Source organism: Trachemys scripta, chromosome 1, assembly GCF_013100865.1.
Source record: "Trachemys scripta elegans isolate TJP31775 chromosome 1, CAS_Tse_1.0, whole genome shotgun sequence".
Classification (NCBI taxonomy): domain Eukaryota; kingdom Metazoa; phylum Chordata; order Testudines; family Emydidae; genus Trachemys; species Trachemys scripta.
In genome coordinates, this window is record NC_048298.1 from 191,262,849 (window position 1) to 191,277,826 (window position 14,978).

Genomic DNA, 14,978 nt, shown 5'->3' on the forward strand with positions numbered 1-14,978 from the left:
AGGGTAAGTCTATGAGAGCTATTGCTGTCCGCTTACCACTAGAATACATAACAATTCAGAGATTTCCCCTCCTCCTCCACCCCCCAAGGTACTTGGTCTCCAAGTTGCATCCTTAAAAATCTCACTAATGAAGAGGAGTCACCAGGTTACTTCTCTAACAAAATGACATGGGACTAGCTTATTTTTCATTCCACCTTTCTTTCCATCAAACTTGGAGCCGGTATGTGGAGGAGGTGGATGCAGGATTACTTGTAAATGACTGACCGAAGGATGACGATTGGGGTGGACTTAGAAGAACTGCATAACTATATGAATTTGTACCACGCTGTCACACACACACTAGTGTTCCTGGTACTAGAGCCTGCACAAGGGAGAAAAAAGGAGCTCCCACACTAATAAATATAGGCTAAAAGGCCAGACATCATCGTATTCCAATCATTCTGGATTCTATATATAATTGTAGGGATAAATATAAGAACATAGGACTGGAAAGGATCTCCTGGGTTATGTTCAGCCTCCTCTATTGCAGACAACCCCATCATACAATATGGATTATCATACAATATATAAAAGACATAACAGGTATGAAGTATCATTACTACAGACACAAGAATCTGTCCCTAGATGTTTGCCAGGATGGCAGACTGTCCTTGCAAAACTATATAATCAAATGTCCCTTATTTATATAGAACAAGGTACCTTACCATAAAGGTAAGGGGAAAACTACACTTAGGCATAAGCAGAACTGCGGAGAGCACTTTTCTCCCCTCTGAGCCACAGAGAATAAATATTACTAGGGATAATGAGAACATCCACAGATAGGATAGGAATAAAAGAAGCTAGAAGGGATAAATGTTTCACGAACTGTCAGGGATTCATGAAAAAAATTTACACTATGGGCAGGTTATTCCTCAATTGCTCATTACAGGGTTTTTTGGACTTGCCTCTAAAACATTTGATACTGGCTACTATCAAACAGGATTCTGGATTAAATGGCCCTACTGGTCTGATTTTTATATGGCAATTTCTATATAAATTTAATCTTGGGCAGATTATTCAAAGGTTCTGATAAAGCCAGCAACAATACAGTTAGACAAAGAAAATTTGGGATCCAATATCCTGCTCGTCTCCCCTAACTCTCCCCCAATCTGCTAGCCCTCCCCCTGTTCCAGATTCCGCATTTAAACTACAACTAAGATGCCTATCCCGTTAGAATAAGATGTGCTTCAACATGCAGAACCCTTGCACAGCTGCTTTCTAGACAGTCACTGGAAACAAGACAAATGAAAAAGTTATATTCTTCTAAAGAAACAGAAAACACTTACTTGTGCAACGCAGAGATACCACTGCTCCAGACACACACGAGTCACTAAAATAAATCAGCATACAGTTAGTCTTTATAGTGCATATAGTTAGTGCATATAAAGACTCTGCTTAGCAAATGGCAGTCAGAGAATTCTCCAGTCACAACAATACATTGTGCCCTCCATCCAGCCACACTTGTCTCCTTCCCCCACTCACTCTCTCTGACTGTCCTGCCGGTGCTCACACAACCTTCACTTCTGTTTCCTCCATTAGTAGGAAGCATGCAGCTCCGATTGTAACCGGCAGAAACATAAAACTGTGAGATATATCAGTACAATGAAGAGATTGAGGTGAAGGGCAGTGGAAGAGAGGTGTGATCACACCAGTCCCTATTACTCATGGGGTGGAGTGGCCCTCAATCCTTCATACAGCAATATTTTAAAAAATAAAAAGGGGAGGGAATTGGTGAATTTTGTAAGTGCAGCTGCCCACATACCAGGGAACTGAAATGAGAACATATGTATGTTTCGTAAAGTACACCGCTACCTCGATATAATGCGACCCGATATAACACGAATTCGGATATAATGCGGTAAAGCAGTGCTCTGGGGGGGCAGGGCTGCGCACTCCGGTGGATCAAAACAAGTTCGATATAATGCGGTTTCACCTATAACGCGGTAAGATTTTTTTGGCTCCCGAGGCCAGTGTTATAATGAGGTAGAGGTGTAGTTTAACTTGGGGTCTGCCACTCTAGAAGGTGTCCTTTTAACTCTGCTACTTGCATATTAATACAACTCTAAAAAAGTGATACCAAAATAATGCTGTGGGTCTTTTAATATTTTATGGTTGTTACCACTATGAACGCAAATTTTCATATAGTAACTCGCATCATGAGTTTTCTCCGAAACAGTCTTTTGGATGGTGTAGGATTGAATGCGAGAGAGAAAAATCAGGTGTCCTCAAGAAATCAAGCTTTATTAAGTGGGCACTGAAAAATAACCTTTAAAGAGACAGTGCCAGGAATTATTCAAAAATTATGGATTTAATTTAATGAAAAGCAGTTATTGTGATCAGCCACAGGAACTTCTCTTCCCCCCATTTTAAAAAAATGAAATAGAGCAGGGTGGATAATGGATTTTTTGGTTCACTGGCAAGTCTGAAAAAAAAAGTCAAAAATTTGTCTGGGGTTAAATCAAATATTTTGTTTGACCTGAAACAAACTGTTGCACTTAAATTTTGACCATTTTATTATTTAATTTTTTTTAAAGGAAATTTTGAAACAAAGTGATTTCAAAACAAAAACAAAATAAAACACCCATACAAATGTTTTGATTTTATTGGCACTTTTTTGCTTTGTTTTTTCCCTCCACCCAAAACAATTTGACAAAAATCTACATGAATTGATTAAATATTTCACTGTCACCAAATCTGCATATTTTGCTGATAAAGACTTTATGCAAAAAAAATTTGTCCAGCTCTAATAATTCCCATCAGCAGTGTTTGCATCATGGTGATGGTGGAAGCCACCTTGCTTCCAACAGTTAAAAGTAACAAATATAAAAAATGCTTATATGAAATATAAATACCTGTTATACAGTTTTTTGTATAGGTCTATGTTCCCAGCACTTGTATTCAACCTCATAAAGCTTGTAAAACCTCTTTCAGGTGTTATTCCTTGACTAGAGTAATAAGTATTTCTGTATAAAATAAAATATTTAGTAAGAAACTCAGATATTTCAAATCCTATCAGAAAGTTCCTTTTAGTAACGTAAACCTTTCCACCAATCTAAAGCATATAACATGAACAATAATATTATGGAATACTATATCATAAGAACCACAAAGGTGCTGTACCATGGCAGAATTAAATTTTAGTTTCTAAGTAACTATTTGCTATGTCTACTTTTACAATCAAATAAGACTTTGCTTTCATCTAACACTTTTTCATGGTGAAGATCGCCACGTTCTGACCAGACTAATCCATCACTCCAACCACCTCATGAACAGAAATGTAGCACCACCAGCCCATCTACATTTGTGAGTCTTTCCCTCCCCCAACCCCTCACTCCCAACAGCAACAACATAGGTAATTATAGCTACAGAGGATTTCAGGTAGATAAAAATAAGTTACTGTGGTTGGAATTTGTCCAGAAACTGGTTAAATGTCAATGCTCTTGTGAAAGAGCACAATAAAACCTTTAATGTCCTCCAGAGGTCAGGGTTGTCTATGTAATATTGGTCACAATTAATAGTTTGTTTTTTTTTTATAAGGTTTTAAGTTCAGACAGCACTCTCAGTCCAAGAGGATCCTAAGCACTGTGCGTGTGCGTGCATGTATTGATGCACAAACCCATCCCACAACTATTATATATGGCATATGCATTACATGGTATTGAAGAAATGTCACTTTGATTCAGCAACACCTACTGATTTTTATTTTAACTGGGACTGCTTTTTATTAATCAAAATTAGACTAGCAACAGAAAAAGCAGTAACTGAGTTTTTGCTGCAGATGTCCATTCTTTGGAAAATGTAATCATAGAATATCTGGGTTGGCACTCAGGAGACCATCTAGTCCAACGCCCTGCTCAAAGCAGGACCAATCCCCAGACAGATTTTTGTTCCAGATCCTTAAGTGGTCCCCTCAAGGATTGAACTCACAACCCTGGGTTTAGCAGGCCAATGCTCAAACCACTGAACTATCCCTCCAATGAAACAGTTGTACTGGCTGTACAGCTTTCACAATTAGATTGTTATACTTACACATTGTATCCCATGTCTTTACAAGCTATCTTTCCATAGTTCTCATTCCAGTCATCTTTGCATACTGGATACCAGGATTTGCTGATAGATGAATAGACCTCTAGGATAAAATTTGGTCCATAGAGTCTAACTGCAATCAAAGACGACAACATTGCTGACCATCCTGTTCGAAGCCTACGATTTTCATATTCCTAAAAAGTATTTTGCACCTACTACTCTTACAAGCAAGCTCTAAGAGTACTAGAGCTGCAAGATTAAAGAAAAGGTAGAAGGATATTGTTTCAGTTTACTTCTTCATTTGACAGCACTTTGTGGATAGCTAGTTTCAGGTTTTTTCCTGTATATTCGTTTTCTTAAAACTATAAATAAAAAATGTGATTGTGAAACCACAAAAGTTGTCACGGGCTCCACAGACAGGTGTAGCACCTGAAATTACTTTTTGCTTTTAAAGAAAAACTTCCAGTTGATGCTATATTTTGACACACTTTTTATGAAGTTTTCATGTACTGGATTTTTACATATTTTAATTCCTTTTTCTAAAGCCGTTCAAATGAGTTATTACCTCAAGTTGTATTTACATTTTAATGTTCATTTTTTATTGTATGAACATTTTAAAATTAGCACAACTCTTTCCCATGCTCCACCCTCAGCCTGAGTGATTGGCAATAACAGATAAGCTGATCAAAGGGTAAGAAAATTATGTCCTGTACTAGGATAGAAGATCAGAAAGCAAAGATTTTAACATGGAACAGCTTGCCCTATACCGTCAAACCCTATTATGTATCTGATTTGAAGAGGTAGCATGTCACAGAGGGAAGACAGAAAAGAGTTCAATATGAAAAGTTCAAGAACAAGATAATGGCAGGAATAAGCTATATTACTGTAAAGAGATTATGCAATTATGCAACCAAACAGGAAAAATCATCAGCTAAGTGTCAGTACTATGCAGACTATGTCAGAAGAGCAGAGTTCCAAAAGCACGTATAGGGAATGTGCTAGTTGGGAGGTTTGTTTTTTGGTGTGTTTTTTTTTTATTATTATTATTTATTGACAAAAACACTTTTTTGGGGTCAGAAAATTCTGATTAGTTAAAACTGAAACTTTTCCAGTAAAGGTTCAGTTTCAATAGTCCAGGATGGAATCTCTGGTCAAGAAGAGACTGAGGATAACCACTACCCTAAGTAGTTGGGGTACTTAACTGGGATGCGAGGCACTCTAGTTTAAATCCCTGTTCTGCCTAAATTGGAGCAGGGACTTGAACCCAGGTCTCCTACCTCCCAGGTGGACTATTCTGGGCTGGATAGCTAGTTGTTTCTCTCAAGAGTTTGAAAGGTGTCTGTTTCAAAGGTGTCTCTTCGGAATCTCAAAAATTTTCATGGGACAGGAAAACTGTTTCTTGCCCAGCTTTAATGATAGGATCAAATGGAACAGTCTGCCCTCTTCAAGACCATTTTCTGGAAGTCATGTATTACAGAACACAGATATTAAAAACAAGATGGATGTGGCTTTTGAGTGTACACATTAATGATATTTACAACCAAATATTCTCTGGTGACTACAACCAGTTCATCACGGAAGTCTCCCTCTCTCCATCTCTTCAGCTGAAGTCACTAAATCAGTTAGACCAGTGGTTCTCAAAGCTGGTCCACCACTTGTTCAGGTAAAGCCCCTGGAGGGCCAGGCCAGTTTGTTTACCTGCCGTGTCCGCAGGTTTAGCAGATCGCTGCTCCTGCTGGCCGCGGTTCGCCACTCCAGGCCAATGGGGGCTGCGGGAAGGGCAGCCAGCACATCCCTCAGCCTGCACCGCTTCCCGCAGCCCCCATTGGCCTGAAGCAGTGAACCGCGATTGGCCGAACCTGCGGACACGGTAGGTAAACAAACCAGCCTGGCCCGCCAGGGGCTTTCCCTGAATAAGTGGCAGCCCTAGTTTGAGAACCACTGAGTTAGACAGCCTCCTACACCGAAAGTTATGTAAAGCATTCTTTGGAAGGTGAAGCTTTTTGGTGGCAGTAGTAAGCTTCCAGCTTTGTTTTGCTTTTGTTAGACTGGCACACACTAATATGAGACAGGTGGATTTTTTCACCGGGGAGGCGTGCTAGGGAGAGGTTGAAAAGTGAGGGGAGCTGGTGGAAAAGGAAGTTTAATAAGAATGAGCCAAGCCATGTCATTGAACTCAAGCAGATAGTACCACCACCACTACCACCCCTGAGATTGTTGTAAGAAAGCAGCTACACAATAGGTAATGCAGACATTTCTAGGGCCTTGTCTATATTAAAAAGTTGCACGAGTTTAATTTAAGGTGTGATTTAAACTGATCTGGCACAAAATCCGGTGCGGGACATTTTGATTTGGTTTAAGTATGGGTTATTTTAGTCCAGCAACTCGATTAGCAATGGACTTAAGGTAACTGATATTAAGCCATTCTAAGACCAAAAAAAGATGGTCCATACAGGGGTTTGCACTAGTTTAACTAAATTGGTTAAAGTCACACCTTAAACTCAGCTAGTGCCACTTTGTAGACAAGGGCTAAGAAAGGAGATGTCACCAAGAGGCTTCCAAGAACAATTTTACCTCTGCATACTTGAAATACTTACCACATCGGTTTTCATCTTCACCATTGGAACAGTGGGCCACTCCATCGCACCACTGAGATGGTGAGACACATGTTCCTGAAGATCCACACTCTATTGATGAGCCAAGACAGCTATTGGCCACTGCAAGGGGATCAGAGTGGAAAGGAGATAGGCGTGTGGTTATTAAAATGGATCCTTAAGTTAAGAGTGAGCCTCAATTGTTATGATTTCTGCTGAGTTTTCTAGGAGAATATGAATTTAATCAAGGCATATGTTGAAAGAGCTTTTGATTGTTCGTACAATTTGGGGAGAGCACATACAAAAGAAATATGGGCAAGAGGGCTGGTAAAATGGAAGAATGTACCGTATATACTCGTTCATTAACCCGTTCATTTATAAGCCGACCCCCAGGATGGTTAGGTAAAAATAGCAAAAATTGTAGGACCATTTCATAAGCCGACCCTATATTTCAGAGGGTGGCAAACTTTGGCTCCCAGCCCATCAGGGTAAGCCCCTGGCGGATTGGGACGTTTTGTTTATTTGGAACGTCTGCAGGCACAGAGCCCCTCAGCTCCCAGTGTCCGCGGTTTGCCGTTCCCAACCAATGGGAGCTGCGGGAAGTGGCACAATTAAATTATTAGACCGTCTAGACTGACCTCCTGAATAACACAATCCATTAAGTTTTACTCAGGTGCCCCTGCTTTGAGCCCACAACAGGTGTTTGACTAAATTTAAACACAGACTTAAGGCTTCAGACAGCCTGCTTGGGAGCCAGATTTCTGTTAGGACGTCAATTAAGTCAGCTTGTTCCATTTCAAATCATCACTATAAAAATGAGAAAGTTTTTTCTTGTGAGGAGGAAAGTGAATTCAATATTAAGCAAAATCCACTCTGTCCTGAATGTGTCATTCTGCAATTTTTTGGTATATGTTCATTAAAACCGGTCAAAAAGTGCTATATTTTCCTCTATTAAAAACTTCAAACTTGGGGAGGGGGCATGCGGTGTCACGTTTTTTCCCTCTCCTACACCCAACCCCAGAATTCTTTGGTCTTCCAGTTTGAGAGTTGAAATATTCTCTTTTTTTAATTCTCCCCCTCACTCTTCTTCACACTTGTTCCTTCCACTACCACCATCACTCACACACACACACACACACACACACACACACACACACACACACAAGGTGTGGGGAGGAAAAAGAAGAGAGGGCAAAAAGCCCCAGAAAACTGCAGGTTTTTCCAGTTCTTCCCACCAGAAAACTTCTACCAAAATGAACATTTGTGTTTTAGTGGAAATCAGTTTCTTCATTGAAAAAAATGCTTCAATTAAACTATTTGAACCAGCTCTAATATTAGAAGATGAAATAGAAGGTCTGATTTTATTTTATATTTTTTAAAGAGCTGATGAGTTCTCCCGACTCCACTTGAAGCAAGTGGGAGCTACTGGTGTTTAGCACCAAAGTGGACTAGAGGAGATCTATTCCAGAGGTGGCCAACCTGAGCCTGAGAAGGAGCCAGAATTTACTAATGTACATTGCCAAAGAGCCACAGTAATACGTCAGCAGCCCCCCCATCAGCTCCCCCACCCCGCTCCCAGCGCCTCCCGTCCATCGGCAGCCCTGCCGATCAGCGCCTCCCCCCTCCCTCCCTGCACCTCCCAATCAGCTGTTTCGTGGCGTGCAGGAGGCTCGGGGTGGGGGGAGAGGAGCGAGGGCACAGCAGGCTCAGGGGAGGTGGCGGGAAGGGGTGGAGTGGGACCAGTGCCTCTGGCCGAGCCAGGGATTGAGCAGTGAGCACCCCCGGTACATTGGAAAGTTGGTGCCTGTAGCTCCAGCCACAGAGTTGGTGCCTACACAAGGAGCCACATATTAACTTCTGAAGAGCCACAGGTTGGCCACCCCTGGTCTATTCAATTTGCCGAAATTTTACGGAAATGCGTTCACTTTTGACATAGGAAGTGGTGTTGGGTGTGTCTGCACCTCCAACTATCTGCCTCTGCCCCAGACCCAAAAACCTTCCCTTCAAAAGTTTAGTGAAAACCAATACATCTCCACAAAACATTTTAGCTTTGACAAAACAGCATATTTCATGGCAATGAAGTGCTCCGATCAGTTCTACGAAGCACTTGTGAAAAATTAGTCAGGCCTAATATGTCTACACATACCCAATCCTTCCTTTCTTCCCTTTCCCTTCAGGGTTGCAGTTAGGGGGAAACTGTGTAACTTAAAACTTCTATGCCCAGTGTCACTTAGACCTTATAAAAGCCCTTTGCTCTGGGGCAAACTGCACTCTTAATCCTAGTGTGACATTATCTGATTAAAATATGACCATATAGATCATTGTTGTAACCACTGTTATATATTTGCAACAAATCTTGTATAAAGTTGTCATGTGAGGTGTCTGTGGAAAGGTTATGACTCACTGACTATAATTCTGCTATTTGTATACATGTATCATTTTTGTATTTAAAGTTATGAGTATTGGCTCTATACCTGGATTTGAAATGTTTGCTCCTGGGGTAATGCCCACAAGGTAGCTAGCCAGCACGTCTTGGAGGGACTATTCAAATTGAGTGGCCCATCAAAAGAACGTTCAACTGACAATGGAAGATGCCTATCTACACTTAATGGAATTTCCTGATGCGACTAGGCAAAATGCATGGACATGGGACTTGCCCGTGTGACTCCAAACTCCATCTTGTTGCTCTAATTTTCCACAGTAAGAACAATGGGATTCCCTCCACATGGTAGAAGCTATAAAAGGCCCATTTTGCTTCTATCCTGCTCCAGCCTCTTTCTTGATCAAGCCTCTGGACTATGAATTTATACTGATGGGAGCATTCTAACCAAGGGACTGAGGACCTTCCAATGATTTGGAAGCAACCAAAGACTTATCAAGACAGAAGTTTATTCCATCACTGCTACAAGCCTGAAGTAAGAACTTTGCAATTACTGTATGTATTTGATCCCTCTAACCAATTTTAACTCTCACCTTTCTTTCTTTCTATGAATAAAACTTTAGATTTTAAATACTAAAGGATTGGCATCAGCATGATTTTTGGGTAAGATCTAAGTTGTATATTGACCTGGGTGTGTGGCTGGTCCTTTGGGATCAGAAGAACCCTTTATTTGATGAGACTGGTTGTAAAGAACCACTCTCTTTTAAATCCAGTGTTTTTGGTGGTGACATAAGAACTGGAAAGCCCAAGGAAACTGCTTTTATGGCTTCCTGTGGTGAAACAGAAGTTTACTTTTGTTGTTGGATTGGTAAATCCTACGGGGGATTAGCCACCAGTCTTGGGGTATATCTGCCCTATTTCTCAGCAGTTCGTCCTGAATTTGGCATCCTAAATTGTGACCCACTGAGGCACAGTTATACTTTGATATCACATTACTAAAATAGTTGTACAAAAGCTTGTCCTAGACCAACTGTTGCTAAACAGTTTGTGGGATCTCAGAGAATTCAGATGAATAAGAGGGTGCTGCTGAGTCAAGGACACTTATCAAATGTAAATATATTTGAAGTTAAAGGAAAGGACAACAGCAACAGTGACACTGGTTATGACAAATAATTAAGCTTTTAGATATTAAAATAAGTTGCATTCATAAAAGAGATAGATAACAAGAATTTCCTGTTCTAACTTACCCTTGTGGAAGATGACACACTTATGTTGGGAAATGGAAAATCTCAAGACATTTTAGCTTTGAATAAAAGATTTCTATCAACACAAACAATGCATTCTTACCAAAATACCAGATAAGGATAGCTGCAATTATGGCACCCGATAGTATTATTGCAACAGATAAAATGATGCATAGAGCTTTCTTAACTTCTGTAATTAAAAAGGGAGAAAAAGAAGAGTTAGGTTTGCAAACAAATTATTTTACTAGGCTAGCCTCCATCCCTATCTCCCTGCAAGTAAACCTAGGGCTTGTCTACACTGGCACTTTACAGCGCTGCAACTTTCTCGCTCAGGGGTGTGAAAAAACACACCCCTGAGCACTGCAAGTTTCAGTGCTGTAAAGCGCCAGTGTAGACAGTGCCCCAGCACTGGGAACCGCGCTCCCAGCGCTGGGAGCTATTCCCCTCGTGGAGGTGGGGTTTTTATAGCACTGGGAGAGCTCTCTCTCCCAGTGCTATGCCGTGGTGTTAAAGCCAGCGTTTTAACATTACTAGTGAAGACATGCCCTTAGATGGACAGTTTTCAATCATTACTAAGCAGGCGTGAATCTGCAATTCAGATGTTACAGAGTCTCCCCATCTCATCATCACTTCAAAGAACCACCCAACTCCTCACACCTTTTACAAAAAAGTATAATAGTGTAATTGACTTGTTTGGTTACCTAGCACTCTCAGGGACAAAGAGGTACTCCTGGGATAGTCCCTCAACATAAGAGCTTGAAAGGAAACAAGTTTCATCTGTTAAACACATGCCAGATTGCAATCAATCTACATAAAAAGAAAACCAGACAAATCTTACTTGATGTGCACATTTTCGCTGATGGAGGCTTTGGCTGTACTACTGGGGGAGCTGACTGATGAACAGGAACTCTTGGGACATAATGTGGCACTGACGGAGGATAATATGGAGGAGGGTACTGTGGATACACATTAGCATCCCCAGGCTGTCTGGAAATATAGACGTTTTCTGGCTGATAACCATGATTTTCATAGTATGGTGGTAGCTCCTAAATAGCAAAATTGAGGTGAAGGTGGGAAAAAACATTCATATTGCAAAGTTAGAACAATATAATCATTTCTAAAAAAAACATTAAGTGTCATGTGTAAATACAGTAAAAGCCCACTAATTCTCATTGCACTCATTCATAAATTCATTACACTCACACACACAAAAAATAGATATACAAAGTCTCCTGAGAAGTGGAGTGAGAGGCTTAGAGACATTCAACTGAGGGATTAATTTAAAAAGAAAATACGACTAGTTTCCAATAGATCACATCACCCTCTAAATATGTTTTAAATTTAGATTTCAAATTTCTTTATAAAGAGAATTTTTTTTGCTTCCTTAAGAGTTTCTTCTGCACATATTTTTTTTCAATAAAAGAGAAACTAACAGTGAAAATAAAAAACAAAACTGGAAAAATTGCGTATTTTTTTCTGATAACATATTTCAGCTGTAAAAATTTAGGGGGTAGTTACTATGTTAGGTGCAAATTTTTCAGTGATAAATTTGATTTTCCAGTTGACAGCATCGCTTCAGTGCTAATTATCAGATCTCACTACAGCACTCTGCTAAGACTTCATTACTTTTACCAAATACACTATAGAACAAATACCCTTACATTCTGAATTATAATGAAAACTACTCATTATAATCAGCAAGGTATATCTTGTCATGCAGAATACTTTATGTTGTGTATTTTTTCTCCTTCTAGCCATAGGACAATAATCAATAACTGGTCACCCAATGATTAATGTAAATTAACAAAGTTCTACTGTAATTGTATGATAGGTAGGTTTGTATTCTCATAGTACCCTCCGAGAATGGCAGAGTGCTAGATTCATAAACTACATCTATCACTGTGATATCAGAGACTTGAAGCATTAGTTCATTCATCCCCACAATACCCTGTGATGCAGGCAGGTATTTTCCCCATTTTATAGATTAGGGAAACTAAAGTCAAGAAACTTTTTTAAAAAAATAAAGCCATGTATACCTATGTCCACTTTTAATTAACCTGATTATTAATTCATTACTCAGTAGACTGCTACCCACAGAAAATAAAATTGAATATTTAACTACTTACTGAGTTTACAGCCATCTTAGCTTTGTCAACAGTGCCGAGACCGCTCAAGTGTTTGAAAAACTTGGGATAACCTGTAAATATACAACAAAAACACATGCATTCATAGTGTTACAATTAGAGCTGGCTGAAAAAAGTTGTGACAGCAGTTTTCAGTTGGAAAATGTCATTTCCAAACAGAATCAAAACATTCTGCAGGAACATAGGATTTCAAAATTCGTAATGGGAAATTATTGAAATATGTATATATTATACAAGAATGTTTTGATCTTGTCAAAATAAAGGTTAAAACTAAATTTTTCAGAATATTCCATTTGTTGAAAAACAAAAAAAACAAAAACAAAATCAGAGATTAACTTTTTGTCCCACTTTGGGAATTTCAAAGTCTCTGAATTTCCTGCAGGACAGAAATACCATTTTTCAACTATCTCTAGTTAAGCTGCAAACCAACAAGCACAGTGATGTTTTTAGTTATGACTGTCATTTCACTCTTAACTCATCCACTTCTGTCTAGAAATGTATTGTATAAATTAAAGAGAATTAGTTTCTCAACCCTCTAACATAACTAAATATAACAGCATAAAGTAAACCTATCAGCACTACAGATTTAATACCTTAGTTTTCCTGTTAGGCTCTAGCTCTCAAATATGTAATAATATTGTTGCGGAGGGTAGGCAGTGACTGTTAACCAACAAGAGAAAACTAAAAAAGCCATCCTCCTCCGCTACACTATAAAATTAACACTGGTTCTAGGCTACATTATGGACTAAGAATAAAATGCATGGACATTTTCAATTTCAAGTTCAGTAAGACCACCACGCACACCCAGAAAAGAAAAGAAGTTTACTCTCCATTAAGGGGCCAAACATTAAAAATGAACTCCTGTTGAGATCACTGAAGGAGAGGCAGAAAGGAATGTTCCTGTGCAAGTTTCAGCTCAAAGTTCATCTTTACATTCAAGCAAAATGCAAACAAACATGCTTCTATAAAACTTAACACACTGATGCAGCCTTAACTATTGCACAGCAGCAAGTAACAGCCAGCTGCATAAGTGCCCCACAGCCCAAGAAAGTGAACTGAGTGCCGTGCTCACTCTCAAAACAAGAGTACTGATACTGCCAAGCCTTGTCTCGCCTCTGAGAAAGGGGCAATTTTTTGCCTCAGGGTACACTGCAGTCAAACACCCGCAGCAGGCCTGTGTTAGACTCACTGGGCTATAAAATTGCAGTGTAGATGTCCAGGCTCAGGCTGGAGCCCACGAGCGGGGAGGGGAAGGAAGGATGGGATTGCACAGAGCCCTGGCATAGGGGACCGTGGTATAGGAAGATTGGTAATGAGAAGAATAGGACTGTTAAGGCTGTATCCCCACTTAGAACTTTAGGGTACAAAATGTGGGGGCCTGCATGAAGACTTTTAAGCTTAACTACCAGCTTAGCTTTGGTTCGCTGCCACCATCTCAAGCTAATTCCCTTTCCTGGGAAGCCTTGAGAGACCTTCACCAATTCCCTGGTGAATACAGATCCAAACCCCTTGGGTCTAAAACAAGGACAAATTAATTAGGTTCTTAAAAAGAAGGCTTTTAATTAAAGAAAAAGGTAAAAATTATCTTTGTAAAATCAGTATGGAAAATAACTTTACAGGGTAATTAAACTTAAAGAGCTCAGAGGACTCCCCTTTAGTCTTAGGTTCAAAGTACAGCAAACAAAGATAAACACTCTAGTAAAAGGTACATTTACAAGTTGAGAAAACAAAGTAAAACTAAGATGCCTTGCCTGGCTATTTACTTACAAGTTTGAAATAGGAGAGACTTGTTTAGAAAGATGGGGAGAACCTGGATTGATGTCTGGTCCCTCTCGGTCCCAAGAGCGAACAAACTCCCAAACAAAGAGCACAAACAAAAGCCTTCCCCCCCCCCCCCCCCCCATATTTGAAAGTATCTTGTCCCCTTATTGGTCCTTTGGGTCAGATGCCAGCCAGGTACCTGAGCTTCTTAACCCTTTACAGGGAAAAGGATTTTGGAATCTCTGGCCAGGAGGGATTTTATAGTACTGTACACAGGACAGCTGTTACACCCTTCCCTTTATAGTTATGACAAGGACTAAATTGCAGCCATCTCTTCAGCGGATTGCACCAGTGGCATAAACAGTTAGAACATACCAACACTCCACAGCAATTTAGAATAGGAAAGCCAGGGGGGTGGGGGCGGGAACAGAACTGGTCAAAGCTACAGGAGAAATTTAGGTCAGCAGAATGCTATTAGTCTTATTTGGGCAGGACACTGGGGTTAAAACCATTTACTCTTACTTACAGGAAAGGCAATGAATCAAGTGAACACAAGTCGTCAGTACCTCTGTTTTATGTCTCATCCATTCTTACTCAGATGTTCACAGCATATAATGGTGGCATGCAGTTCTGCCCCACCTCAGTGGTTGAGTAACACTTCGCAGAAGGGGTTATTCTATTCTCTGGAAAAGGTGATATGAAAACAGAATGGTAATCAACGCAACCTTAGAAATACCTGCTGCTTGGTCAGCTTCTTAAATAAAAGACTTAGGCTATGTCTACACTACAG

At 40.0% G+C, this 14,978-nt stretch overlaps 1 protein-coding gene across 2 annotated transcripts in view; it reads right to left on the bottom strand.

The window, feature by feature from the left end:
- TMPRSS2 (transmembrane serine protease 2) overlaps positions 1–14,978 on the bottom strand; it is a 39,527-nt gene that overhangs the window by 10,021 nt on the left and 14,528 nt on the right. For both annotated transcript variants that reach the window (XM_034753190.1, XM_034753200.1), the window contains exons 2-9: positions 14,755–14,871; positions 12,410–12,480; positions 11,122–11,329; positions 10,387–10,473; positions 6,663–6,782; positions 4,069–4,198; positions 2,892–3,002; positions 1,326–1,369 (exon numbers count right to left, since the gene is read on the bottom strand). In XM_034753190.1, the coding sequence (XP_034609081.1) occupies positions 1,326–1,369; positions 2,892–3,002; positions 4,069–4,198; positions 6,663–6,782; positions 10,387–10,473; positions 11,122–11,329; positions 12,410–12,424 (715 nt within the window). In that variant the 5' untranslated portion in view covers positions 12,425–12,480; positions 14,755–14,871. The remainder of the gene's footprint in view (positions 1–1,325; positions 1,370–2,891; positions 3,003–4,068; positions 4,199–6,662; positions 6,783–10,386; positions 10,474–11,121; positions 11,330–12,409; positions 12,481–14,754; positions 14,872–14,978) is intronic.